Raw genomic sequence first — 27,097 nt, 5'->3', positions numbered from 1 at the left:
ATGCTGTTTTTCCCATGTTCACCCTTCCTGTTAATTCCCTTGGCACAGAATTGGGGTAGAAGGTTGGGAATCTCTACTGACAAATCCCTTGGGTGTTTGGTGTAGATCATTCCCTCTTGGAGACTGCCTGGGAATGGAGCTAGCTCACACATGGAGCAACTCCATCCAATAGCTGTTGAGTTTGGCTCTGCAATGTTTCCTAAGTGAAGTTTCAACCATTTCTTTCCTGGTGTTGTGGAAGAAGGAGAACTCATCATCATCTGCACCTCACTTGGTAGTGATGTGTAATATTGGCTACCTCCAGTGATAGTGCTGCTCTGCAAAGGTGGTCCTCTTCAGCTATGACAAATTGATGCCAGGTCTCTCATGTCCAGTGCAGAAGTACCACAGGAGGCAGAAAGTAAAGACTTGGAGTAAAACTTCAGGGCAGTTTCAGGAGGAATGGGGGATGATGAGAAAATGAACATGAGCCGGCTTCAGTGTGTGCTTGCAGCCCAGAAAGCAACCATATCCTGGGCTGCATCAAAAGGAGTGTGACCAGCAGGTCGAAGGAGGTGATCCTGCCCCTTTATTCTGCTCTCCTGAGACCTCACCTGGAGTATTGTGTGCAGTTCTGGTGTCCTCAGCATAAAAAGGACATGGAACTGTTGGAACAAGTCCAGAGGAGGCCACAAGGATGATCAGGGGACTGGAGCACCTCCCGTATGGAGATAGGCTGAGAAAGCTGGGGCTGTTCAGCCTGGAGAAGAGAAGGCTGCATGGAGACCTCATAGCAGCCTTCCAGTATCTGAAGGGGGCCTATAGGGATGCTGGGGATGGACTCTTCATTAGGGACTGTAGTGATAGGACAAGGGATAATGGGTTAAAACTGAAACAGGGGAAGTTTAGATTGGATATAAGGAGGAAATTCTTTCCTGTTAGGGTGGTGAGGCACTGGAATGGGTTGCCCAGGGAGGCTGTGAATGCTCCATCCCTGGCAGTGTTCAAGGCCAGGTTGGATGAGGCCTTGGGTGATATGGTTTAGTGTGAGGTGTCCCTGCCCATGGCAGGGGGTTGGAACTGGATGATCTTAGGGCCCTTTCCAACCCTAACTATTCTATGATTCTGTGATTCTGTGATTGTGTGGATGAGGCTTTGAGTTGGGGTGGAAAATCCAAGGGGGGCTGGATAGAGCTGTCTGTCGATGTGCAGAGATGCTGGTTGGAAGGAACGACTCAGAGCAGAGCATTGCCAGCACAGCATCAGCTGAGCCATGGATCTCCCTAACCAGTTCCTGAAGTCCTCCAAGGATGGAGCCACCACCTCTCCAGGTAACCTCTGATAATGTGCTATCCTCCTGATGAAGAAGTTTCTTCCCAGCATCCCACATGAGCCTCCAAAGCAGCCATTGCCCTTATTGAGGAGTGTTGAAATTGAGCAAATCCAGGAACTGGGAATGCCACCGTGCTTTGGAAGTACTCAGAACAGGAACAGGCATTTTTGATAACTTATGTTAAAGCCGTAAAGGCTTCGAATTTGGGAAGGGAGATGGGAGAAGGCCACAGAAGAGCTGCAAAGCATGAGGAGATGAGCCTGTGGAGGACATGGGCAGTGCTCAATCTCATTACCTCTGGTGTGGTGTTGAACTAGAGGTAGATGGGAGTGAAGAACTCGCTACAGGTAAAAGCTGACTGTGGAGATACATTCATTGTAAGGAGAAAGGGAGATCCCAGCTGAGGATGGAGGGAGCTGCAGTGTGCCCATGGAGAAGCACATCCATGGATGCATTCAGTAGATCTCTGTGTCCTTCCACTGCTTTAGGGAATGCTGTGTTCTGTTGCTGACCTCCTTTTCCTCCTCCAGCTGCCTCCTACACAGACAGCTCTGATGATGAGACCTCCCCCCGAGACAAGCAGCAGAAGAACTCCAAAGGCAGCAGTGATTTCTGTGTGAAGAACATCAAGCAGGCCGAATTTGGGCGCCGGGAGATTGAAATCGCTGAGCAAGGTAAAAGGGGAACATTCCTCAAGCTCCACCTTGTCCTACACTTGTCCTCTTTCCCCCATATCCTCTTCTTGTGAGGGTCAGTGTACTGGTGATTCCCTTGACACCATTCCTGTTGGAGATGGGAAGCTTCTAAGGGATTTTGTGGGATGGGAAGGAGTTGCAGGGTTCTGTCATGTAGCTCCAAACAACCAACTCCTGAAGGACACATTATAGTCAAATACATGTTCTTAAGAGCAGTAGAGAAGATGAAACCCATCATGTAGATTTCATTTAGCATGGTAGTGTCCAGAAATCCATAGCAAAGGCAGTGCACGTTGAGGAAGTTGGATGGCAAGAAATTATGCTGGGTCTTTATTGTCTGCTCATCCCTCTTCCCATCCCACTGATGGACTTCCTTCTTTGTTTTCCCTTTCAGAAATGCCTGCACTGATGGCTTTGAGGAAGAGAGCTCAGGGAGAGAAGCCACTGTCTGGTGCCAAGATTGTGGGCTGCACGCACATTACAGCACAGACAGCTGTAAGACCCCATCCATGAATTCCAGACAGGGATTTCCCACTGCTGCTTCTCCAAAATAGACCCTAAGTGGTTCACAGGGAGATGGGGGCTCTGAGTCCAGTTGCTTACACCAACTAAAAGAGGATGGTCAATTATGTGAATGTTTCTAAGCCTAAGCTTAAGGGTGATGTAAAGCATGTTCAGCCTGCAGAAGAGAAAACTGCTTAAGGGGAGACCTTAGAGCAGCTCCAGTGCCTAAAGGGGCTGCAGGAAAGCTGGAGAGGGGCTTGGGACAAGGGCCTGTAGGGACAGGCCAAGGGGAATGGCTTGAACCTGCCCGAGGGGAGACTGAGCTGAGCTCTTAGGCAGAAGCTCTTCCCTGTGAGGGTGCTGAGGCGCTGGCACAGGGTGCCCAGAGAAGCTGTGGCTGCCCCATCCCTGGCAGTGCTCAAGGCCAGGTTGGACACAGGGGCTTGGAGCAAGCTGCTCCAGTGGAAGGGGTCCCTGCCCATGGCAGGGGTTGGGACTGGATGATCTGTTCCAACCCAAACCATTCCATGATTCTGTAGGCATTGTTGGCATTGTTGGAGTAGTGATAACTAAGGAAATCGAATTACCTGCATCCCATCAGCAGGAAGAAGTTGTGGTCCATGATCAGTGCATTTACACAGCTCAAGAGCTGCGGTTTCTCTTCCAAATGTGGGACAGGAGTGCTTTCCCCTGACTAGATCTGGAGCTTTGCTGATTGAAATCTACGTAAATGTATACTTACATTTCCCCATGCACATATATATGCTGTATAGAGAATATACTTTGAATTCTGACTTACTTATCCAGTTAAAACTGTAAAAAAACGGGAAGTAATGGCAAAAATGTTTGCTGTGCAACTCCCAGCAACCCTGATGCTCCTTAAACCCAACTTTTGATACCCCCAGGAGCTCTCCCATAAATATCAGGTAGAAATCCCAGTTGTGTGATGCTCTGTGCACTATATATTGCTCTTTACATTGTTCTTTCTGGTTATTTTTGTTCAAATCCAGGTCCTGATGGAGACTCTTGGCGCATTGGGTGCTCAGTGCCGATGGGCTGCCTGCAACATCTACTCTACCCTCAATGAAGTGGCTGCTGCCCTTGCTGAGAGCGGTAGGAAACATCTCCCACTCGCGTCTTTCTGGGTTTAAAAGGATTTCTTTGTCTCCCATCATATTTAGTCCATTTATCAGTGCTTAAATTCTTTTTCCTTTCATTTTAATTGATTTTGAATAAAGCTGTAGGGGATAGAAAGCTCAAGATCGGTCCTTCCAGATGGTCCGTTCAGACCATCCTGATCTGGAAATCTTAGAATGAATTTTCTCTGGAGCATGAGTATACATAGTACAAATGATCCTGATGCACGTTATCTGCTGAATGTGCTACATGAACCTGGGAGTTCTTTTGCTAAGAGAAACAAAGCTCAATTTGATTTCAGTTCTGCCCATTTGAGTCATAACTTTGGGTAATGAGAGAATTTTGGGGGGATATAATACACAAAACAAGTTGTCCTTGCTCCTGCTCACCTCAGAGGTGCCTTAATCCAAATCCTGTTTTGCCTGGGTCAGGGTAGGGGTTTTACCCTGAGAGATGGAGACACAGAAGAAGCCAAAGCCACCAGCTTCCATGTATTCATTGAAGCTGAATAACAGTTGTTTGTGAATTAGAATACATTAAAATTAATCTATGGGCAGTGTGCCTGAGAGGAAGGTAAAACATCTAACTTGAAGTGGAAGCTTGAATTGCAAACAGATAGAATCCCAGACTGGTTTGGGTTGGAAGGGACCTTAAAGCTCCTCCAGTTCCAACCCCTGCTATGGGCAGGGACCCCTTCCACTGGAGCAGCTTGCTCCAAGCCCCTGTGTCCAACCTGGCGTTGAACACTGCCAGGGATGGGGCAGCCACAGCTCCTCTGGGCAGCTGTTACCCTTGAGGTCACGTTGTCCTCCCAGCTGGTGGCCAGAGCTTTTCCTTGGGGGAGATGAAGAAATGTAGGAAGGCTGAAGCTGGCTCCTCTCTGCTGCCTTCAGTGTCTCCGATGTTGAAAAGTCAGACTGCAAGCAAGTACTGCAGTCGTGTCAGGAGCCTGGTTCCTCACACATGGACATAGGGGAGAGCTGATCCCAAGGGATTGGCTAAGGCTGTGTTAGCACCCATCTTCTTCTCTGTGCCAGGGTTCCCTGTCTTCGCCTGGAAGGGAGAATCTGAAGATGACTTCTGGTGGTGCATCGATCGCTGCGTTAACGTGGAAGGATGGCAGCCCAACATGGTGAGACGAGGCTGGCTGTAAGATGCTTTGAACCATGGGTAGCTCTCATCTAAAGAAGAGGAGGAGGGTTTAGTGCTGGTCTAAATGTGAATCTAGACCTCACTTAGCAGTTCAGGCTTGGTTCGAACACAGCACTAACATTCAAAGTGCTTTACAATTAGCTGTGCATTGCCAGAGATTAACTTACCTCAGATGGAGAAGGTGGGTTCAACAACTGCTGCATGTGGATCTTGCTATCAAGCAAGGTTTTGCTGAACTACTTCATACATAAGCTGAACTACTTTATACATAAGCACAGCTGTGGTAGTGGCAAAGCTTATCAGGTGCTTGCTTTGCTTCCAGTTTACAACCAAACTCACTTTACTGCAAGCAACTCAAACTCAGTGTGTACTGAAAAGGGCTCGAACCTTTTTCACCATATTCCATTCAATTCACAGCTTTGCTCGAGGTGATTTTCCTTAAGGTCTCTCTGAACAAAAATTGGATTTTGAAGTGATTTCTACACTTCAAGCCTGCTCTTACTGTAGAAAACCAAAGCCTCAGATACCCAACTCTGTATTTTGCTGCTTGATTCTGCCCTTGTTTCTAGGGAAAACAGGGTGAGTGGAGGAATCTGCAGCAGTCAAATGTGCTGCTTTCATCATGCTTCCTGACAGGTTTTGAGCCTTATGACCTACATTAGATGACAAGTACTGAAAGGTGGAAGACAGGGGAGTATCTGCATGGTTTGTTTGCCAAAATCAGCTTGTTTGAGGTGGGTTTTCTGTCCCTTCTGCTCTCCACCTGCCCATTTCCTCATGGAATGTCAAGAAATGCACCCCTAAGCTACAACTCTGAGCCTAGACACAGTAACAGCTTTCTTATTACTATTGAGGAGTGATTTGTCCTCAAAAATGACAGTAATTAAAGAGGTCAGGGTACCAGAATACACATAGTATACATTCACAGCATCTCTTCGGACCTCTTGATTCTGGGATGTGTCTTCAGCCATTAGTGTATTTTCGGACCTGCTTCTGGAGCACAGAAGATGGGGAGCACCAAAGACCTTGGATCTAACAGTTCCCGAATATATGCACACTGGATTTTTGGAGGCCCACATTATTAGATTAAGAAATAGGATGTTGGACACTTGGTGAAGAGATGTGGAAAGGATCTTCTTCATATGGATCCTCAGAAGAGAGGAGCTGGCAAACGTGGCCAAAGAAGCAAGGGGAAATCTGCCTCTCTTGTCCATCTGGTCTCAAGGCTGAAGCACCATGGACCTGCTCTGCTCCTTGTGCTGGTGGCAGCTCTATAGAGCATGGATCATATTTTTTCTCTCCTGTTGAGACAGAGTTTGCCCAAATATCCTGGATCAAGGAGGTATGTTCCCAGGTTGTAGGACTGAGCCTGAGCTGGTGCTCCTGACAGTCCACGTCCTTTCTATAAACCTAAATCTGATCTCTTTTCATAGAGCCGTGGAATAATTTCAGTTGGAAGGGAGCTTAAAGCTCATCCAGTTCCAACCCCCCTGCCATGGGCAGGGACACCTCACACTAAACCATATCACCCAAGGCTTCATCCAACCTGGCCTTGAACACTGCCAGGGATGGAGCATTCACAGCCTCCCTGGGCAACCCATTCCAGTGCCTCACCACCCTAACAGGAAAGAATTTCCTCCTTATATCCAATCTAAAAGTCACCTTGGGTTTCCTGATGGGATTACAGACCTTCAGAGGAAGCAGATTCCTGTCTGTGTGAACAGAGATGGTTCAGAGTTGGATTCCTTGGAATCAGTTTGGTTTCCTTGGCAGCATAAACTAATCTAGGAGCACTGAGGGTTTTTGATGCCACCTCCATCCAGGTCTTCCTGCATCTCCCTGTGTTTCCACCAGTTCATTTTCTATACCAAGTTATTTTCAACCATGCTGCTGAGCCAATCCCAGCTAATTTCAATGATCTTGGGTTTGGGAAGATCAACCATGCGGTGCTGGCTGTTGCTCCAACAGAGCTGGAAGCGGAACAGGGTGAGACATTTGATGGCAGCTGGGTCTTAGATGGGTTTAAGGAGGTTGTAAATGGCACCTTGGGACACCAGTTGCTTTCATGGAAGAGCCAGAGATTTTCTGCTGGAGAAAACATCACAGCCCTTCTGTGCTGCATGAAATTGGTGACTTAGAGAGAAAAGCATTGAGGGAAACATCTACCAAGGAGATAGGGAGACACCAAATCTGTCATAACAGTTCATGGTGAGTAGTGCTGTGGATACCTCCTGCTAGTGGGTCAGAGCATGGTCCCGTCTCCAAACAGAGATGTCCCTGCAGCCCTGGGGTGACAGGAGGATGCTTTCACATGTGTGCTGACTCCAGCATGCTCTGCTCCCAGATGGAAGTGCCAAAATCAAGAGGGAGGTTGATAAACCACCACTGGGAACATTGGTTTGCAGATGGTGCCTCTCAGGGTGGGTGTCAGGCAGCAGCACCCAGAGGCAGAGCAAAGCCCACGCCTGTAACTGCTGCTTTTCTGCACAAAATACTCTTTGCACATCAAATAAGTGCTTTATCCCCAAAAAACTCTGCATGAGAAGAACTGGAATGAAGGGGATTTGCCTTTGGCTGTTTGGGGCTGCTACATGAAGGTGACCTCCTATCCAGAACTGGTTCCTGCACTGATTTGGGCTGGGTTTTCTCATCTCCTGCCCTCCTAGGAAAGAGGAAACTGCCAACCCTGAATTCTCTCTTGGAAAGAGGATTATGGGTCCTATTAAATGGGGATTAATGAAATGAAGACATCCTGGGAGCCAGGCTGCTGTGTTCCTGCCCAGGAGAGCTGCTCAGCTCACTTAACCCTTCACTGCCTGCGCTTCCCAACCTGTGAATGGGAGTGGATCTGGGGGATCCTGGAGACTCAGGGGTTGGGTCTGTGTGGAAGATGTGTGCTCTGCTCTGGCAGGACAGCACATGGTCTTCAGACACTCATGGAGGAACAACTGGAAACCATAGCATGTGCCTTCAGTGGAAAATCCTGCTGTTTAGAGAGAAAAGGGTTGTAATGGTACAAAGCATTTCAATCTTTGCCCATGGATGTCAGTGTGGTGGCTCCATGAAACCACCATGTCATGTCGTGACAAATCATAGAATCCCAGACTGGTTTGTGTTGGAAGGGAGCTTAGAGCTCACCCAGTTCCAACCCCTGCCACGGGCAGGGACCCCTTCCACTGGAGCAGCTTGCTCCAAGCCCCTGTGTCCAACCTGGCCTTGAACACTGCCAGGGATGGGGCAGCCACAGCTTCTCTGGGCACCCTGTGCCAGCGCCTCAGCACCCTCACAGGGAAGAGCTTCTGCCTTATCTCCAACCTGAACTTCCCCTGTTTCAGTCTGAACCCATCACCCCTTGTCCTGTCACTCCAGTCCCTGATGAAGAGCCCCTCTCCAGCATCCAAAGCTCAGGAACATCATCTTTGTGCCCACAAAGGGGCTTCTACTGCAGGACCATGGAGAGAGTATTAATGTTTCCTGGCTGGCTGCAGATGCTGGTGGCAGGGCTGCAGGCATGGGCTGTAGGAGGTCCTGCTGAGCTCCAGTACCAACCAGTGAGCAGAGATGCTTCTGCCCAGGTTTGACACTTGCATTTTAGGACACACACAACACACCAGTGGGTTAATAAGGGCTGGTGTGGAAGTCTTTGACGTTGGTGTAGGGAATATGCAAAGAAGATGCTAATGATGATAGGGAACATGGAAAGGGGATGGTGATGATTCAGTCAGATGTCTTGGAGTTGATATAGGGATAATGGAAAGAGGAGCATGATTTTGACATGGTCAAAAGTCTTTGGTGGTGGAGGAGGGGATATGCAAAGAAGACACTAATGATGATGGGGAACATGTAAGTAGAATGATGATGATGGTGATGATTCAGTCAGAAATCTTTGTGTGTCAAAGAGGATGATGGTGATGATGATGATGATGATGATATGGGGCAGTGTGGTCTCAGCAAGCTCAGGTCCTTGGCACTTCACCAGCCGCTTGTTGAAATCTGCTCCCTGTCTTTTCTTGACTCTAGGTTTAACAGGGGGTGTCACACTTCCCACCTGCTTGGGCCACCTGTGGCCATCTGGATGGCAGAAGGACCTGGGGAAATACACGTGTTTGGGATTTTTCCTTTCCTTGTGCCTTCTTTCCCAGACACCTCTTTATGGTACCCCAGTGGGTCTCTGAAGCATTCAGAGCTCAGCACCCTCCATGGGTACAGCTGTGTGTTGAGATGCAGGAAGGAATTACCCGAATGATCCTCCTTCTCCATCCTTCTCCATCCTTCTCCATCCTTCTCCATCCTTCTCCATCCTTCTCCATCCTTCTCCTCCTCCTCCATTCTCCTCCATCCTCCTCTTTCTCCATTCTTCTACATCCTCCTCCTCCATTCTCTTCCTCCTCCGTTCTCTTCCTCCTCCATTCTCTTCTTTCTCCATTCTCCTCCTCCTCCATTCTCCTTCATCCTCCTCTTTCTCCATTCTTCTACATCTTCCTCTTCCATTCTCCTCCTCCTCCATTCTATTCCTCCTCCATTCTCCTCCATCTTCCTCCTTTCTCCATCTTCCTCCTCTTCCATTTTCCTACTCCCCCATTTTCTTCCTTCTCCACCCTTATCCTCCTCCATTCTTCTCCATTAGCAGCTATATTAGACAAGCTGATGACTCTTCATGATTCAAAGGCTTTTCCACCTGTGCTTTCTAGCTTTGATGTTTCTTCTGGTGTCATAAACCTCAAGTTCTGCCATGTTTGACCGTTGCCTTTCCAGCACACCTTCAACGAAGCAGTGCTCCTGCTCTGAACTGCCAAGCAGAACAGTCTCACCTACACTGTCAGGATGTGCTATGTGATGTGCCAAACCAGGGACTTGCTTAGGAGTGATTTGAGTTTGTGATTTATCCCTTTTTGGTCCCAGCAGACCTTCCTGGATCTCCAGAGCAGTGACTTTGTGGTTACTTTGATTACAGATCTTGGATGATGGAGGAGATCTCACTCACTGGATTTACAAGAAATACCCCAACATGTTTAAGAAGATCAAGGGGATAGTAGAGGAGAGCGTGACCGGTGTCCACAGGTAATGGGACAGGCTGGACGCTGAGCATGGAGATGAGTGGACCAAAGCATCTTCTGGCACTCATAACACAAGATCTCCAAGCTCTAAGATGCCAGAGATGAGTGCTGAACCTCATAAAACATGCTCTGTGCTTTTCCTTCAGCATGGGTTTGGCTTTCCCTTGAGAGGTGGTTTAACTCTCATATAGTGAAAGCAATAGACTTGGAACTACTGCTCTGAATTCCAGATGAGGAGCAGAAGCATCTGCTGACCATTGCCTGGGTAGAGAAAGTGCACAAGGCCTTGTTTTCCCAAGGGGCAATGGTTATCTCACCTCCTTTTGCATGGAAAAAGGAAGGGGTGAGGGTGTTGCACAAGAAGGGCTCTGGAGAAGGTCAACAGCATCATCCTAAACTAAATCTATGGAGAGAAGTGAGTTTTGGGAAGAGGAAGTGAGTCTCTAGTTGAGATGAGAGTCCAGGAAGGGAGAACCACAAATGACTGAGATCCATCCATCGTGTGGCAGAAGCAGAATTGTGATGGGAGAAGGGGCTGCTCAGAACAGAGAAATGGGATGTTTGGAGTAAGGAAGTGACTGATTCAGTTTTGCAGCCACAGGGGTCAAAGAAAAGGACTCGGTCGTATTTTTGGTACTGGCAATTTTCCCAAGATGGGCAAAAGAGATGTGCAAAAGCAAAGCAACGGTCAAAACTGCTCCCCATGGTCTTGTGCCAGGAGCAAGGTTGTGTCTGAGGTTGGTGGTGTTGATGCATGCGTGCTCCTTACCTCCAGGGGACAGACAACGTGGCGACTGAGGCCCCCCAGATGGCCTGAGCAAGGGAGCATGTTCTCCTTCCCGAGGTCTGGAGCAGGGAGGTGATGTCCAGGTTCTCTTTGTAGCCACAGTGTAGAGCTGAGATCCCTTCCTAGTGGTTTTGCTGCTGTCAGGAGTTGAGTCTGCTCTCAGGAGCAGGAGGTCAGGTCGATGTGTTCCCACCCTGGGTAATTCTTGCTCTACAACTCAGTGATAACGCTCCTGCTGCTGTTCAAACTGATGCTTTGCTGCAGGAGTTGGTCCCAGCAGCTTCACACTGCTGTGATGTTACTCTCCTGTGGCCATTCCTATTTGTCACGAGCTGGAAGAGCTTGAGGAATTACAGGAGCTCCCATTTTACAGTATCTGAAACAGGATTTGGAAGTTTTGTCATGTTGAGGACATCAAAGGATTATTGTAATACCAATGGTTATGAGGCAGATTAAGCCCAGAATGCCTTCCAGTCTGCTATTTGCCATTGTTATGCAGTAGGGAAGGAAAACAGATGCAAACATCTGTGAAAGCTCCTCCTGAAATGAGGAGCTCCCAGTAAGAGGTTATCTTTGACCCCCCCAGATGTCTACTGCTCACCCCAGTGAAACAAAGACCTCAAGAGCACACAACAGTAGAGCACAGGGAAAGACTTCTCCACTGATGACCTGTTTGTTCCTGTATTCCTTCCAGGCTGTACCAGTTGTCCAAAGCAGGGAAGCTCTGTGTGCCAGCCATGAATGTCAACGACTCGGTCACAAAGCAGAAGTTTGACAACCTGTACTGCTGCAGAGAGTCCATCCTGGATGGGTAAGTACACGGCCACCAACAAAGGGCTGTGCTCCTTGCTCATGTCACATTGGATCCCTGGGTCCATGGGTCTGTCCTGCATCCCACTTGAGATCATTTTAGGTCAATGAAAACAATGAGCCGTTGGAATAAGGTCCCCAGGGAAGTGATGGGCTCCCTGATGCTGGACACTCCTAAGATTGGGCTGGACAGGGTGCTGGGACATTTTTGTCTGGACCAGATGACCCTCGAGGTCTCTTCCAACCTGATAGTCTGTGATTCTATGAGTTGATGTGTTAAAGGAGAACAAAGACCCTTTATTACCTCTTGTCCATCCTATCAAAGATGAGAACCTGGAAGGCATTTTGAGACAGCAGCTGTGTCTCTGTGGGTCCGAAGACCCTAGGACTTTTACTATTGGTCATAAAGCTCTACAAACACACCACAGAAAACCAACCTTGAATCTTGTGTGCGTAAGAGAATGATCTTGCAACAAAGACTTTAGGTCTCTAGAAGTTCTGTGGTGATGATTTGTGCTCTCAGGGTGATGTTACCCTTTATGTAGGTGAGTCGTGTGCATTTTCCCTTCTCAGTGAGTGTGGCTGGAGCTGTGTTCAAACCCTGCAGCTTCCCTGTGTGAGGACTTCAGAAGTCTTCATGTATGGCTACAATACTCCTTCTCGTTCCTCTTAACTTTTGTGGCATCAGGGTAAAACCCATCTGTGTCTGAGGGGTGTGTGTGAGTCATCCAGCTCCTTCATCACAACATCTTCTTTCTCTGCTTGACCCTGCTGAGGCCACATCTGGAGCACTGTGTCCAGTGCTGGGCTCCTCAGTACAAGAAAGACAAGGAGCTACTGGAGAGGGTCCAGCAGAGGCCACAAGGATGCTCAGAGTCTGGAGCATCTCTCTTATGAGGAGAGACTGCAGGAGCTGGGCCTGGTCGGTCTGGAGAAGAGCAGACCCTGAGGAGAAGGACTTGGGGGTGCTGGTCGATGAGAAAATGAACATGAGCCGGCTTCAGTGTGCACTTGCAGCCCAGAAAGCAACCGTATCCTGGGCTGCATCAAAAGGAGCGTGACCAGCAGGTCGAAGGAGGTGATCCTGGCCCTTTATTCTGCTCTCGTGAGACCTCACTTGGAGCATTGTGTGCAGTTCTGGTGTCCTTAACATAAAAAGGACATGGATCTGTTGGAACAAGCCCAGAGGAGGCCACGAGGAGGATCAGGGGACTGGAGCACCTCCCGTATGAAGACAGGCTGAGAAAGTTGAGGCTGTTCAGCCTGGAGAAGAGAAGGCTGCATGGAGACCTCATAGCAGCCTTCCAGTATCTGAAGGGGGCCTATAGGGATGCTGGGGATGGACTCTTCATTAGGGACTGTAGTGCTAGGACAAGGGGTAATGGATTAAAACTTAAACAGGGGAAGTTTAGATTGGATATAAGGAAGAAATTCTTTCCTGTTAGGGTGGTGAGGCACTGGAATGGGTTGCCCAGGGAGGTTGTGAATGCTCCATCCCTGGCAGTGTTCAAGGCCAGGTTGGACGAGGCCTTGGGTGTCATGGTTTAGTGTGAGGTGTCCCTGCCCACGGCAGGGGGCTTGGAGCTTGATGATCTTAAGGTCCTTACCACCCCTACTATTCTATGATTCTATGATCTCATCAATGCAGGCCAGTAGCTCAAAGGTGGTGCCAGAAGGATGGTGCCAAACTCTTCTCAGTGGTGCCCAGTGACAGGATGAGGAGCAATGGCCAACAACTGAAACATGAGCGTCACCTCAACACAAGGAAAAACTTCTATACATTTGAGTAGTGGCACAGGCTGCCATGGGGGTTTGTGGATGTCTCCCTCTCTGGAGATACCCAAAACCCACTGGGACATGTTCCTCTGTGACCTGCTCTGGGTGGCCCTGCATTGGCAAGGGTTTGAACTGGATGATCTCCAGAGCTCCCTTCCAACCCCAATGAACCTTCTGTTCATCTGACCATAAATAGGTATTCTGAATCCTTTATCCACCTCTCCCCTCCTTGCTCCTGCAGGATCTCCAGTCACATGCCATACAAGCAAGCAGAAGAGTGTTTGCTTCCCTCGGGGCTCCCTCCCCCCTAGAATCCCAGTGGGCAGCCTATGGGACTGGGAGCAGCTCTGCAGCAACCTGATGGTGCTGTTCTTTTCAGGATTGGATGGGAATGAGTTGCTGACGGATACGTGGGCACCGGGAACATGATGTATCTTCTGTGACTGTTGCTCTTGAGATGCAGTGCAAGCTGCTTGAAGTTGTGATCTAGAGAGTGTAAATCTCATCTCAGGGATATTTTTTCCTCTCTGCCTCCCTTTATTTTCCTTGCTTTGATGGAATTGGGTGCCAATGTCCCCACCACCTCCAGCACCAAATCTTGTCAAAGCCAAGTGACATTAGGAAGGCTTATTCCCACACTTAAGGCTATGAGATACTGCACCAAGTAGTGGTCCCAGTAGACAAGTAAGCACAGAGCAGGGACAAAGTAGTCTTTCCAGGCTGGTGCTGATGCTGCTGAGATGGACACAGAGGGAAGGTCACCTGCTCTGTGCCACGTAGTATGGTGCAGAGGAGGAACCCACCATGGAGAAGACAGCCTGCTTCAAGCAAAAGGACTGTTTTCATGGTTTAAACAAGCTTTGAGCTGCAGTTGTCAGCTCCTCACCAACGCAGGGGTGTCTCCTTCTGTCTCATCAAAGTCCATCTGGCAGTCTCTTGGTGTTCAGCTGGGCTCCTGCTGCCTTCAGTCTGCTGGCACCAGAGCTCAGACACCCACCATATGCTTCCCTGTCAATGGTAGCCTCTGCTCTAACATCTTTCTCCCAGATCTTTGTGCCTCACTCATCACCTTGGCTTTGAAGCAGTCTTCCTGGCAGTGGTCATCTTGACCAGGAGAAGTGAAGTAGTCTCATGTTTGTCCAGATACAGGGGCGTGAAGATGACCTTTAAAACGTGTGCAAGTGCCATGTGGGTTAGTGAACCACCAAATGTGCTTCTCAGGATGATCCACTGCATGTGCAATTTCTTCTCCACGTTTCCATCACGTGTTGTTCTAGAAGACTAACTTCTGGGCTCCTTGTTGAGCTCAGCAGTGATGGAACCTGGCTCTTCCCTGCCAAGATGTTGTGTTATGAACAACCTGCTCTAGTGGAAGGTGTCCCTGCCTGTGGCAAGAGGTTGGAACTGGGTGAGCTTTACGGTCCCTTCCAACCCAAACCAGTCTGGGATTCTATAAAAGCAACTTGATGCAGTAATTCTTCTAATTACATAGCCCTTCCTTCTTTTTCATGGCCATGTCTCTGCTCAGTGTTACAGGATTCAAGCTGCACAAGGCAGCCTCCGTCATAGAGCCATGGAATGGTTTGGGTTGGAAGGGACCTTAAAGCTCCTCCAGTTCCAACCCCTACCATAGGCAGGGACCCCTTCCCCTAGAGCAGCTTGCTCCAAGCCCCTGTGTCCAACCTGGCCTTGAACACTGCCAGGGATGGGGCAGCCACAGCTTCTCTGGGCACCCTGTGCCAGCGCCTCAGCACCCTCACAGGGAAGAGCTTCTGCCTTATCTACAACCTGAACTTCCCCTGTTTCAGTTTGAACCCATCACCCCTTGTCCTATCACTCCAGTCCCTGATGAAGAGCCCCTCTCCAGCATCCTTGTAGCTCCCTTCAGACACTGGAAGATGGGGGTCAGCTGCCCAGTGAAGAGTTACCCCCAGCTTCTGAGCTAAAGGCACAGCTTTTAGCTCCATGTCCCACCAGATGCTCTCCATGGCTTAAAAACATGAAAATCTTTATATCTTCTTTATCCTGTTGTGATGGATGATGGACCTCAGGGGCTGGGCAGTTGGGATCTGAGCTAACTCTGGCCTAGGCATCTAAAACTGGGTCAAGGGAAGCCTGAGCAGAGGTGCTGTGGGTTTTATCTCTCTTCTCTTGGAAATGTGAGGGAATTTCACCTTCCCTGCACTGCTAACCTATTTACTGCTGTGCTAAAAATAGCCTGCAATGTAGGGCACTCTTAGGGAGAAAGCAGAAGGAATCCGAGTGGAAGGGAGAGCTTTATTTGTGGAAAGCCCTGGGATTCGGGCAATAAATTACCACTTTCCTGCTGCTTCTGGAGCTATTTCTGGGGGTGTTTGGAATGTAAAACAACAAAAAGAAGAAGGAAATATTTCTGGATGCAATCTTAAATATTTCTAGAGTCCAAAACAAAGGGATACAACAATAGAGCTAAATAAAATAAGGATCCAACCCCCAATTCTTCCATCTTTGTTGTGTTTCCACAATGACCAAAGGAAAAAGTCAGGTTTTAAGAGCCCTTTGGGTCCTCTTCTGCACCCAGAATTGCTGTGTGTCTTCAGGGATACAGGGTACAGCTGTGGTGTTTAGGAGGAGCAAACCAGGAATGCACTGCCCTTCCCAGCCTCAGCAATGGAATAGATCTTACTGCTGGCCTTTAATGAAGTCGTCTTCTTTTTCCTCAGCCTTAAGAGGACAACAGACATGATGTTTGGAGGGAAGCAAGTAGTGGTTTGTGGCTATGGAGAGGTAAGGGGATCGCAGCTTACCTGCAGGTTTTGCATGTAAAACTGGCACATCCTTTGCATGGCTTTATCCCACGGGGCTTTCCCATCCTTGGGGCTTGTCTCTGCATCTGCAGGCACCTTCAGACCTGATTGGGTTGGCCCAAACTGGAAGATTTTCCTCATTTGCACTGTATGTCTTTACTATTCAACAGATGACAAACCTGAATCTTAAGAGACGTGAATATGGAGTGTTCTGAATAGCTTTAATATCTGAATATTGGCACATCCAGACATTAATAGATCATATCTTTTATATTCTCTTCTTTGTAATGTAATCTTAAGACATTTGGAGGCTGGGTTCTGCAGCTGTACTGTGCAGCCACAGTGATGCATGCTGAAACGTGGTCAAGATAGGGAAGTTAATCTTGACCTACCCCCATGCTTTCATCCCCAAACAGAATGGTCCTCTCTGAAGGATGGGAATAACCACCCTTGTCAGGACCAGTTCACACCAGCTATAGTGGGCTGTGCTGTGGGAGCTGCACTGAGACTGTTTTTTTCCCCCAAAAGATGCAATGGGATTATTTCTTGGTGTGTAATCACATTTTTTGGGAGCTCTTGGTCATTTAACCATTGCCCTCAATTCCCCCTGTGAGCTTCACTGTGTGCTCTGTAAAGGTTAAAGCTCTTTAACCATCAGAGATTAAACCATTAAGCTTCCTAAACAGAGGAAAGGTTACAAGAGACTCAAACTTTCCCTGAGATAAGGGTAATCTCTTGTTTTCATAGTACTTTCTAGATATGGGGAAGGAAAAACAACTCCCTGGGGCCAAAATCAACATCACTTTTACATGTTTCAGTGCCTCGTATCTAAGCTGGGTCCTAAATGACTCCAAATCCATGAATTTCATGCACCCAGAAGCTGAGTATATGCAACCAGAGGGCTCTTGGGGCTGCAGGAGACACGTGGAGTTGTACATCCCCCTTGGCCATATTGATGCTCAGCATCTCCTGAGCCCTCAGCATCTCACTCTTCCTCTGTGCTCTTCTCCCTCCCCAGGTTGGAAAGGGCTGTTGTGCTGCTCTGAAGGCCATGGGCTCCATAGTGTATGTGACAGAGATCGATCCAATCTGTGCCCTCCAGGCCTGGTAAGCACTTGCACTGAGCCCAGCTGCTTCTTTAGCTTCTTTTATTCCCCCAGGAAAACCATGGCCAGAAACCACTCAGCAGTGCTCCTTACCCAGGGAGACACTGGTGGGGGGGTTTGTGGCTTCTCCATACCCTTGGAGGGACCCACAGCTCTGTCCTACAGCAGAAAAGAGTTCCTGCACTAAAGCCTCACCCAGTTTATCTGTATCCCATGTGCCAACTTGCATGATCATCACTACAGTGGCCAAGAGTTTAATGATAATGGCTTGAAAGAGTTTAATGATAATGGCTTGGAAGGATGTTGGGAGTGAACTGCAACCTTTGGAGCGCAAACTCAGGCTTTACTGGGCTGTGCACACACCTCACCCAAGGGATATTTGGGGTCCTGTGATCACCCACCCCTCACAAGCCTCTCCTTGCTAACACTGGTACCCCAACACAGGGCTGAAAGCACGTGGCTGCCCCCTCACATGGGCACACTGGGGTTAAACCCAACCTCATTTCTTCCAGGTAAAGGTTGTTCTGGTGCAGAGATGCTGCTTCTGCAGCTCAAGGTGTGAAAAGGGACATGAAGGCAGAGTCCCAAAACCACACAGAGCCTTATTAAACCTTCAACCTCTTCCTCACAGCCAGCTTTCGAAGGCCTGTCACAGTGAGGAAGCTCACGAGCAGGGCTGATCAACTTCCAGTTTGCTTTGTGACCTCCACAACTGGTCCCAAAGCTTTCATGGTGACTTTGGTGGTTGCAACAACCCCAGCCCTGCCTCTGCCCAAGGCAGCACCGTGCAGCCCTGCTCATAAGGATTGTACAGTGGGAGGGAGGAAAAACACAATAAATGGGGCATAAAGCAGGAAAAAGGACTCCTTTTCTAGCACCTACAATTCTGCAGCTTGTGAGAGCCACAGGAATCAGTTCTCAGGAGCAATGTCAACAAACCCTAAAAAACACCCCTCCTGCCCCTGTTATGTGCTGAACACACCTTGCTGGGTGAAGTCAGGAGAGACCTGCTGAGCACCCAGCACGCCTAAAGATGCTGTAAGTGCCTAAATCTGGACTGCAGCGTGGATGACAGACATCTGTGGGCTGGGGCTGTTTGGGTTTTATGTTTCTGAAGATGCTCTAAATCCGTATCAGAAAGGCTCCTGCAGCAGGAGGGGGATCTGCAGCTTCTGGATGTACTTTGCAGCATTAAAAAAGCCATCTCGATGGAAAATCTCTCTTTGCAGTTGTGGGGGCCCGGACAGAAAATGTGAACTCCCCCAAATCTCTTTTCACTTCTCCCCACAACAGTCCCAAATCCTCCAAAACCCCTCCTAATGCTGTGGGGGAAGTGGCTGTTCAAGTTCTGCCTTGCTGTTTGTGGCATTAGAAAGTTCAAGGGAGTATCTAAGAATGACTTAATGGGGTGGTTTTCTATTTTGGGCATGGCTTTGCTGTTTCTCAGTCTACTTTTTCCTCCCTCTTCTCCTAGCATGGATGGATTCCGGCTGGTGAAGCTCAATGAGGTCATCAGACAGGTTGACATTGTCATCACCTGCACAGGTACGTGGTCCCCAATGCTGGGGATGGGTCCTCAGGGATGCACACCCATAACTGGGTCCATCTGTTCCCAAAGGAGAAGGTGGAAGGCTGGGGAAGGCAAACAGGGTGTTTGTTATGGCTTTTGCTGTCTGGCAGGCAACAAGAATGTGGTGACCAGGGAACACTTGGATCGGATGAAGAACAGTTGCATCGTCTGCAACATGGGGCACTCCAACACCGAGATCGACGTGGTGAGTGCAGGATGGGCATGGGATGATGGTGGGTGATAGAGTCACAGAGTGGTTTGGGTTGGAAGGGACCTCAAAGCTCCTCCAGCTCCAACCCCTGCCATGGTCAGGGACCCCTTCCACTGGAGCAGCTTGCTCCAAGCCCCTGTGTCCAACCTGGCCTTGAACACTGCCAGGGATGGGGCAGCCACAGCTTCTCTGGGCACCCTGTGCCAGCGCCTCAGCACCCTCACAGGGAAGAGCTTCTGCCTAAGAGCTCAGCTCAGTCTCCCCTTCAGCAGCTCTGTGTGACCTGGGTTGTCTTAGCAAGCATGTGGGGGAGACCAAATAACTGCCTGCCTCTGTCTCAGTAGACATTGTCAGACATGCCTCCATCATTCCTGTAGTCCCAAAGCATGCCAGTGAGACAGAAGAACTGCTCCAGCCTCCAGCATAGTGTTTGGTGCCCACCAGCATTATTACTCCCCCTTGAGAGTCAGTGGATTGCCCTCTCCAGCCCAGTCCAACCCAACCAGGAGTTCAGCTTGGTGCAGCGCAACAGCTTATGCTTTGTGGAGCAGCACCAAAATCTGCTCCTCCGTGGTTTGACATGAGTAGAAAAACAAGAGAATCTTGTCTCAAGGTCAGTGGAGAATTGCTTCACCAGACCCGTGGGTTTAAAGCCATTTAAAGAAGTGATCCCAGCCATGCAGAGTTGGTGACTGAATCCTCTTCAGCCAGAAGACCTTGAACCACAATAGCTGATGCTGGAGCTTTGATGTATTGTAATCATAAAAATAGTTCCAGGCTATGATTCATAAAGGTTTTGTTGGTCTGGGACTGTGACCAGATCCAAAGGAAGATACAAACCCAGGAACATGTTGGACACTGCTGGAGGGAGGCCAGAGGAGGCCACGGAGATGCTGCGAGGGCTGGAGCAGCTCTGCTCTGGAGCCAGGCTGAGAGAGCTGGGCTGGGGCAGCCTGGAGAAGAGAAGGCTCCTGAAGGGGAGACCTTAGAGCAGCTCCAGTGCCTAAAGGGGCTGCAGGAAACCTGGAGAGGGGCTTGGGACAAGGGCCTGTAGGGACAGGGCAAGGGGAATGGCTTGAACCTGCCAGAGGGGAGACTGAGCTGAGCTCTTAGGCAGAAGCTCTTCCCTGTGAGGGTGCTGAGGCGCTGGCACAGGGTGCCCAGAGAAGCTGTGGCTGCCCCATCCCTGGCAGTGTTCAAGGCCAGGTTGGACACAGGGGCTTGGAGCAAGCTGCTCCAGTGGAAGGGGTCCCTGCCTGTGGCAGGGGTTGGGACTGGGTGAGTTTAAGGCCCCTTCCAACACAGACCAGGCTGGGATTCCATGATGATGTCAGTGAGAGTGCTTCCTCTTTTCATTCCTGTTATGTAGCTTTTGGTTTATGGTCTTTTACCAGTGCTTTAACTGCTTTAACATCATGTTTCAGGCCAGCCTGCGCACACCTGAGCTGACATGGGAGAGGGTGAGGTCCCAGGTGGACCATGTCATCTGGCCAGATGGGAAGAGAATAGTCCTTCTGGCAGAGGTGAGTTGAGGGTGAAGGAGCAGGAACTGCAGCCTGTTCTCTGCTTATGGAGGAGGAAACCAAGGGCTGGATGAGCGATGGAGCTGAAGAGGATCCAGACATCACCTCCTTGGGCCCTCAGCAGCTCAAGAGTGTCTGGTTGAAGGGCTTAGTGTAGCCCTGGTTTGGTTCATGAATTACTCCAGGGTATTTTATCAGATTTCTCCCTTCTAAATAGTTTTACAGAGTTATAAAACCAACCAACATCTTGGGCTTCAAGTGCATATGATAAAGGGACACACTTCACTTGTGGGTTTTGTATCTTCTAGTGGTTCTTGTACCTTCTCAAGGGTTGTGAGCTGGTTTTGGTGCCACATTGAGATAACACCAGTCTTTGCTTCCCAGGGCCGCCTGCTGAACCTGAGCTGCTCCACTGTCCCCACCTTTGTGCTCTCCATCACTGCCACCACGCAGGTGAGTAGGGTTTGGGCTGAGCCTAAAGCTCCATAGTGGGCAGCAGTCACTTACCTCAGTGTCTTCTCTGTCCAGGCTTTGGCTTTGATAGAGCTGTACAACGCTCCTGAAGGCCGCTACAAGCAAGACGTGTACCTGCTGCCTAAGAAGATGGGTAAAAATGCTCTCCTTGTCTTCTCTTCCTTGGTGTTGAGATTGAACAGAAGGGAGGTTTTGCTGGGCTGGGTTGGGGACAAGGGGGCATTGCAGCCTCCTGGGCTCTGCCACGCTCAGTCACTTCCAGCAAGTTCTTCCCACTGGGTCTGGGCTCTTCAATAGGCTGGATGTGTTGTTTCTCCATCCCAACAGGGGAAACAGGCTGAAGCATGTGGCTGACCACAGCAGTCTGCCTGTGCTGATGCAGGGCTTCTGCCAGCAGAGCTGCCTCTGATGGCTCTGAAGACATCCCTGCCCAACAGCTCTGCCAGCAGAACCCCCCTGCTGAGGACACAGGCTGCAATGACCACAGTTTTTTTGCTGCAAAACTGAGACTTATTGGTGTTAATTGTATTTTTATGGAACAAGGCGCAGCTCATCCCTAGCTTGGGTGGTAGATGTCACCTACCAGGAATGTCCACTGGCTCCTGGGCACAGCAGCAGGTCCAGGACCCCTCTAGAAGGGTATTTGAGGAAGGTTTGCCCCAAACACGCGAGAGACTTTGGTTTTCCTCACTCAGGGTGAAATCAGTTTAGCAGCAAAGACCAGAGGAGTGCTGCACAGGAGGACCTGCTGCACAGAGGGCACTCGTTGCCTTCTCCTCACCCATACTAAGTGTAGAGTCTTGCATCTGGGGAAGAGCAACCCCATGTACCAGTGCAGGTTGGGGACTGACCTGCTGGAAAGTAGTGAAGGGGAAAGGGACCTGGGGGTCCTGGTGGATAGGAGGATGACCATGAGCCAGCAATGTGCCCTTGTGGCCAAGAAGGCAAATGTCATCCTGGGGTGCATTAGAAAGGGGGTGGTTTGTAGGTCAAGAGAGGTTCTCCTCCCCCTCTATTCTGCCTTGGTGAGGCCACATCTGGAATATTACATCTAGTTCTGGGCCCCTCAGTTCAAGAAGGACAGGGAACTGCTTGAAAGAGTCCAGAGCAGAGCCACAAAGATGATGAAGGGAGTGGAACACCTCCCTTATGAGGAGAGGCTGAAGGAGCTGGGTCTCTTCAGCTTGGAGAAGAGGAGACTGAGGGGTGACCTCATCAATGGTTACAAATATGTAAAGGGTGGGTGTCAGGATGATGGAGCTAGGCTTTTTTCAGTGATGTCCAGTGATAGGACAAGGGGCAATGGGTGTAAACTGGAGCATAGGAGGTTCCATGTGAACATCAGGAAGAACTTCTTTACTGTGAGAGTGCCAGAGCACTGGAACAGGTTGCCCAGGGGGTTGTGGAGTCTCCCACATTGGAGATATTCAAGGCCTGGACAAGTTCCTGTGTGATGTACTCTAGGTTACCCTGCTCTTGCAGGGGGGTTGGACCAGATGATCTCTTGAGGTCCCTTCCAACCCTTGGGATTCTGTGATTCCAGATGAGTACGTGGCAAGCCTCCACCTCCCAACGTTTGATGCCCACCTGACAGAGCTCACGGATGAACAAGCAAAATACCTGGGACTGAATAAGAACGGACCTTTCAAACCAAACTACTACAGGTGCTGCTCCTCACCCTCTCCCCTTCTTCTGCCAGGAGGAGGGGTACACATTAGGGGTGCTGAGGGGATGGGGTTTAATCCCACTGGGAAGATACCCTGCTCATTCCCATTGCCACGTGGAAAGCGGGAAGGGGTCAGCGTGTTTGGAGCTGTGCCACGGAGCCCTTGGCAGGACACGAGCCCTTTGTACATGGCAGCAGCTGTCACTGGAGGTGACAAATGGCAGAGATGCCACCCCCTACTCAGGTGACAGCTTTATTTTTAACAGGGGAATGAAGGACGAGATGGCTCCGAGCCCTGGGAGCTGCTGGGACGGGCTCAGCTCCATGGTTCTCATCCCTCAGCACGGGCTGATCCCAAAACCCAACACTAATTCCCAGTCTGAGCCCCTGGATCACTTCCCTTTCCAGGCTTACGTTTGCAGCCAGCACTCCAAAGCATTTTTTATCCTGAAAGTGAATTTGCACAAGCACACATCAGCTTTTGGGGGGTTGAAGCCCAGATCCTTTCGCAACCTGCTTTAATAGGAGGTGTCCCTGCCTGTGGCAGGGTGTTGGAACTGGATGAGCTTTAAGGGCCTTTCCAACCCCATTCCATGATTCAGTGATCCATTTCTTGCAGGAAAAGGTATTTTGGTGTGCAGATTGTTCAGCACTCACACAAGAGCTCAGATTTGGGGGGTGCAGTGGGATTGGACAGATCCTGAGCTTTATTTCTTGTTCCTGCCCTGTGTGATGTGCAGTCACCATTCCTGTGGAGGAATCTCCTCCAGTCCCATTCTCATTGCCCAGTTTCAGTGCCTGGCTGTAGTTACAACCCCGTGGGGAGGGTGGTTCATCCCACATGTGGGGAAGCTGGGATAAGTTGAGGGTCATAGCAAATTCCCTGCATTGAGGAAGAGCCACGATGACTCAAACACCCTCCCATGCACCATGGGGTGGAGATGTACTCAGACAGCTTCAGCTTGGTGTCCTGCAGGAACTGAAGCCTCCAGATACAAAAAGGAGACTTGAGTTTTCCCAAGTTTTGTATTTTGATATGTAAATATCATGGAATCCAAGACTGGTTTAGGTTAAAAGGGACCTTAAAGCTCATCCAGTTCCAGGCTGCTCCAAGCCCCTGTGTCCAACCTGGCCTTGAACACTGCCAGGGATGGGGCAGCCACAGCTTCTCTGGGCACCCTGTGCCAGCGCCTCAGCACCCTCACAGGGAAGAGCTTCTGCCTAAGAGCTCAGCTCAGTCTCCCCTCGGGCAGGTTCAAGCCATTCCCCTTGGCCTGTCCCTACAGGCCCTTGTCCCAAGCCCCTCTCCAGCTTTCCTGCAGCCCCTTTAGGCACTGGAGCTGCTCTAAGGTCTCCCCTTCAGGAGCCTTCTCTTCTCCAGGCTGCCCCAGCCCAGCTCTCTCAGCCTGTCCCTATATGTGGTATTTATGGGGTGGGAGATAAAAGACTGTGTCCTTTTCTAAACCATTTCCTTCCTTGGTGTCTACCCTTCCCAGAACACACCATGTCAGTGCTGGGGCAGCTCCGTGTCTCTTCCACAGCACCTCCCACAAACCTCCTTTTCTCTTCTCTTCCCCAGATACTAAGTTCGTGCCGCTGTATCCCGGAGAATTGTGAGGAACAAGACCCCAAGTCTTTTCTCAACTACTGTACAGGATTAATCAGCTCCAGCTCCCTAAGCTAGAGCCGGGCTTGCTCTCGTAGTAGACAGTGTGTTAGGTTATTTATTTATTGAATAGAACACTCTCCATGCGGGCTCTGCCGCCGCACTGAGGGAGACGCTGGATTTCTTTCCATTTCTTTCATTTTACTCTTTTGGGTTGTTCTTCTTTTCGGGGCTGAGAGGATGAGGAAGGAGGTGAGGAAGAAGCTGTTGCAATGGGATGGCTGTGATGGACTTGGAACAGCCTGTACGCACCCTTCATCCGTCCGACACATGCAACAGGGATCCCACTTGGAGGTTGTTGCTTGCGGGTTCCTTCACATCCCAATGCTTCTTCCAGGATCTCACAAGCCACGAGGGTTGGATGAAAGGGGGCTGGGTTTGTGTTTCTCATGCCAACACAGCTTAATCCATGCTCCAAGCGCTGCCGACCAGCCGGGTGCCGCCTCACTGGAGGAACCTCTCCTAGTTCCACTGAGCTTCCCAAGGGATGGTTCCATCAGCGAGTGGATGAACTTTGCCTTAGCACTGCTGAAAGCTGTAACGAAGGGTCTGGTTGTCAGTGTCAGCCCATAGCAGGAGCTGGGAGGACAGGAGCGGTGCCCACTTGGAGGTAGCCATGGTGGTGGTGGGGTAGGACCCATCACTTCTCCCTCCATCCCAGCTCCACAGTGTTCTCCTGCTGCTCACGTTAACCAGTGCCAACCTCCCATGGTGCAACCAAAGTCATGATCCCGGTGGGGCTACGGGGTGCTGCTGGAAGAGCCCTGGATCCTCACCCAACAAATGCTGCTCACGTGTCGGGGAGCTCTTCCCAACCCAAGCAGAGCTCGTCAGCCATCCCGCTGGGAGGACCCGTGTCCATGTGAGGTCTTTCTCCAGCTGAATTTCAGCCCTTAATGGGAATCTTAGGAGTTTTATTTTCCAGTCATATTTCTAGGATAAAATCTGGAACCCCCCTTTGAGTGTATGAGATGAACACCAGAGTAACCCCACACTGATCTTCTGCCTGGGGAAGGGTTCAGCATCACTGAGCCCCTTCAGTTGACTCGGCTCTTGATGCATCAGACCCAATGGAGAGCAGATCTGCCAGAGTTACCTGGTTTAGCCCAGGCTGTCCCACTGGAACACTTCCCAAGGTGACTTTCCAAGTCTCTTGTGTCCCATCAGAGTCACTTTAATGGTTCACATGGAGAACATGGTCCTTCTAAAATAGAATCACCCAACCCCCGTGAGCGCAAAAGCCTTTATCCTATGGTGGCTGCGTTGGTACCCGAGTCCCTCATCAGCTGCAGGTTCTTGTTTTGTCCTCATGGACTTGGCCATCATGGAAAAAGCTCTTTAGTGGCAGCTCCTTCACGCACAAGAAAGGAAAACTGGGGGATTATGGTCTTGGAAGCCACGTCCTCAGAGCTGTTGCTGCTGAGGGCTGCTCAGCTTGACTGGAAGCTGCTCATGTGCAGAGCAGATGTTCTCGTCTGCTCACTTCTTCCAAGTTTCTCTTTGACATTTCTCAAAGCCTGGAAGGAAAACCTTGGGAAGACCTTTGGGAGACCTCAGGGCTTTGGGAAGACCTTAGGGCTTTGAGAAAGGACCTTGAGAAGATCTCAAGACGACCTTAAGGCCTTCAGGATTTGGTAGGGCTTCAAGAAGACTTCATCATCCATCACTAACCACAAACCGGAAATCATCTCTCACTCATCAATTTCACCCAGATCCTGAGATTTTGGGATGAGTCCCTGGAGCTATTGGAGATGCCACTGGATGACCTCTGTCTGCACCAGCCACTGAACCTGGGGTTCCTGTTGTGCTCCCCAGCCTGAAATCCCACTCCTGGTCGAGGTGGAACACGGTTGTGGGATCCCCTGGAGCAGAGCAGCCGTTGGAAAACAGGCTCATCCCAACCACAGCCACTCCTGCCCCCGGGAACATCCCTTTGCAGCCACAAGACCCTTTGGAACCGCTCACGCAGTGCTTGACCTACCCTGTGCCCATCGCTTGTGCAGCATTCGCTGGTGCTGACCCATCCGTGAAGTCCTTTGTGCCCATTTTAATCCCAGTTTATCTTCCAGGTAGCTGATAGGAGGAACGGGAAATCATCATCAGAATAAGAAGCTCCCAAGTGGCTTTTCCCACCTCGATTTCAACGCTCTCCTCCATGTCCTGCTTCTTCTGTAAGCTGTTGGCCTTGCTTGGCTTATTCCTGATCAATGTGGAATCGGATTCCATGATCATCTCGAAATTAAGCGTGTCGGGGTTGGGTTGGGAAGATTGTCTTTTTTTAATGTAACACGTTTTTAAAGAAATAGGAATTAAAAAGAAAAGGAGATTTAGGCAACACCAGCAAAATTGTGTAAGGAAACGGTTCTGAACATGGGAAACAGTGAGACCGAAGCCGCCATCGGCGAGACGAGACCTTCGCCAGCGTCACATGTTCAAAGGATGTTTGAATTATTCATGTCTGAGTGATTGTATTAGATCAGCAATAAACTATAATCCCAAACCACCAATAAAACAGTGGGAAACTCGGCGGCTCTGTGGGGTCTTTGCATAGAGCCATGGGATGACGGGGTTGAGAGGGACCTTAAAGCTCCCCCAGTCCCAACCCCTGCCATGGGCAGGGACCCCTTCCACTGGAGCAGCTTGCTCCAAGCCCCTGTGTCCAACCTGGCCTTGAACACTGCCAGGGATGGGGCAGCCACAGCTTCTCTGGGCACCCTGTGCCAGCGCCTCAGCACCCTCACAGGGAAGAGCTTCTGCCTAAGAGCTCAGCTCAGTCTCCCCTCGGGCAGGTTCAAGCCATTCCCCTTGGCCTGTCCCTACAGGCCCTTGTCCCAAGCCCCTCTCCAGGTTTCCTGCAGCCCCTTT

At 49.9% G+C, this 27,097-nt stretch overlaps 1 protein-coding gene across 3 annotated transcripts in view; it reads left to right on the top strand.

Annotated features, from left to right (window-relative positions):
* AHCYL2 (adenosylhomocysteinase like 2) overlaps nt 1-26,760 on the top strand; it is a 79,421-nt gene extending 52,661 nt beyond the window's left edge. For all 3 annotated transcript variants that reach the window (XM_061346863.1, XM_061346865.1, XM_061346864.1), the window contains exons 3-17: nt 1,843-1,986; nt 2,402-2,502; nt 3,522-3,624; nt 4,686-4,780; nt 9,755-9,861; nt 11,339-11,455; nt 15,933-15,996; nt 17,035-17,123; nt 18,597-18,667; nt 18,803-18,897; nt 20,328-20,426; nt 20,811-20,879; nt 20,955-21,033; nt 22,444-22,564; nt 24,146-26,760. In XM_061346863.1, the coding sequence (XP_061202847.1) occupies nt 1,843-1,986; nt 2,402-2,502; nt 3,522-3,624; nt 4,686-4,780; nt 9,755-9,861; nt 11,339-11,455; nt 15,933-15,996; nt 17,035-17,123; nt 18,597-18,667; nt 18,803-18,897; nt 20,328-20,426; nt 20,811-20,879; nt 20,955-21,033; nt 22,444-22,564; nt 24,146-24,152 (1,361 nt within the window). In that variant the 3' untranslated portion in view covers nt 24,153-26,760. The remainder of the gene's footprint in view (nt 1-1,842; nt 1,987-2,401; nt 2,503-3,521; nt 3,625-4,685; nt 4,781-9,754; nt 9,862-11,338; nt 11,456-15,932; nt 15,997-17,034; nt 17,124-18,596; nt 18,668-18,802; nt 18,898-20,327; nt 20,427-20,810; nt 20,880-20,954; nt 21,034-22,443; nt 22,565-24,145) is intronic.
* The last annotated feature ends 337 nt before the right edge of the window (nt 26,761-27,097 follow it).

The sequence above is a fragment of the Neopsephotus bourkii genome, unplaced genomic scaffold, assembly GCF_033783945.1.
Source record: "Neopsephotus bourkii isolate Nb327-2 ecotype Australia unplaced genomic scaffold, CSIRO-AGI_Nbou_v1 NB_281, whole genome shotgun sequence".
Lineage (NCBI taxonomy): Eukaryota > Metazoa > Chordata > Aves > Psittaciformes > Psittacidae > Neopsephotus > Neopsephotus bourkii.
The sequence above is the reverse complement of the archived record's forward strand: the minus strand, read 5'-3'. Positions and strand labels throughout refer to the sequence as shown.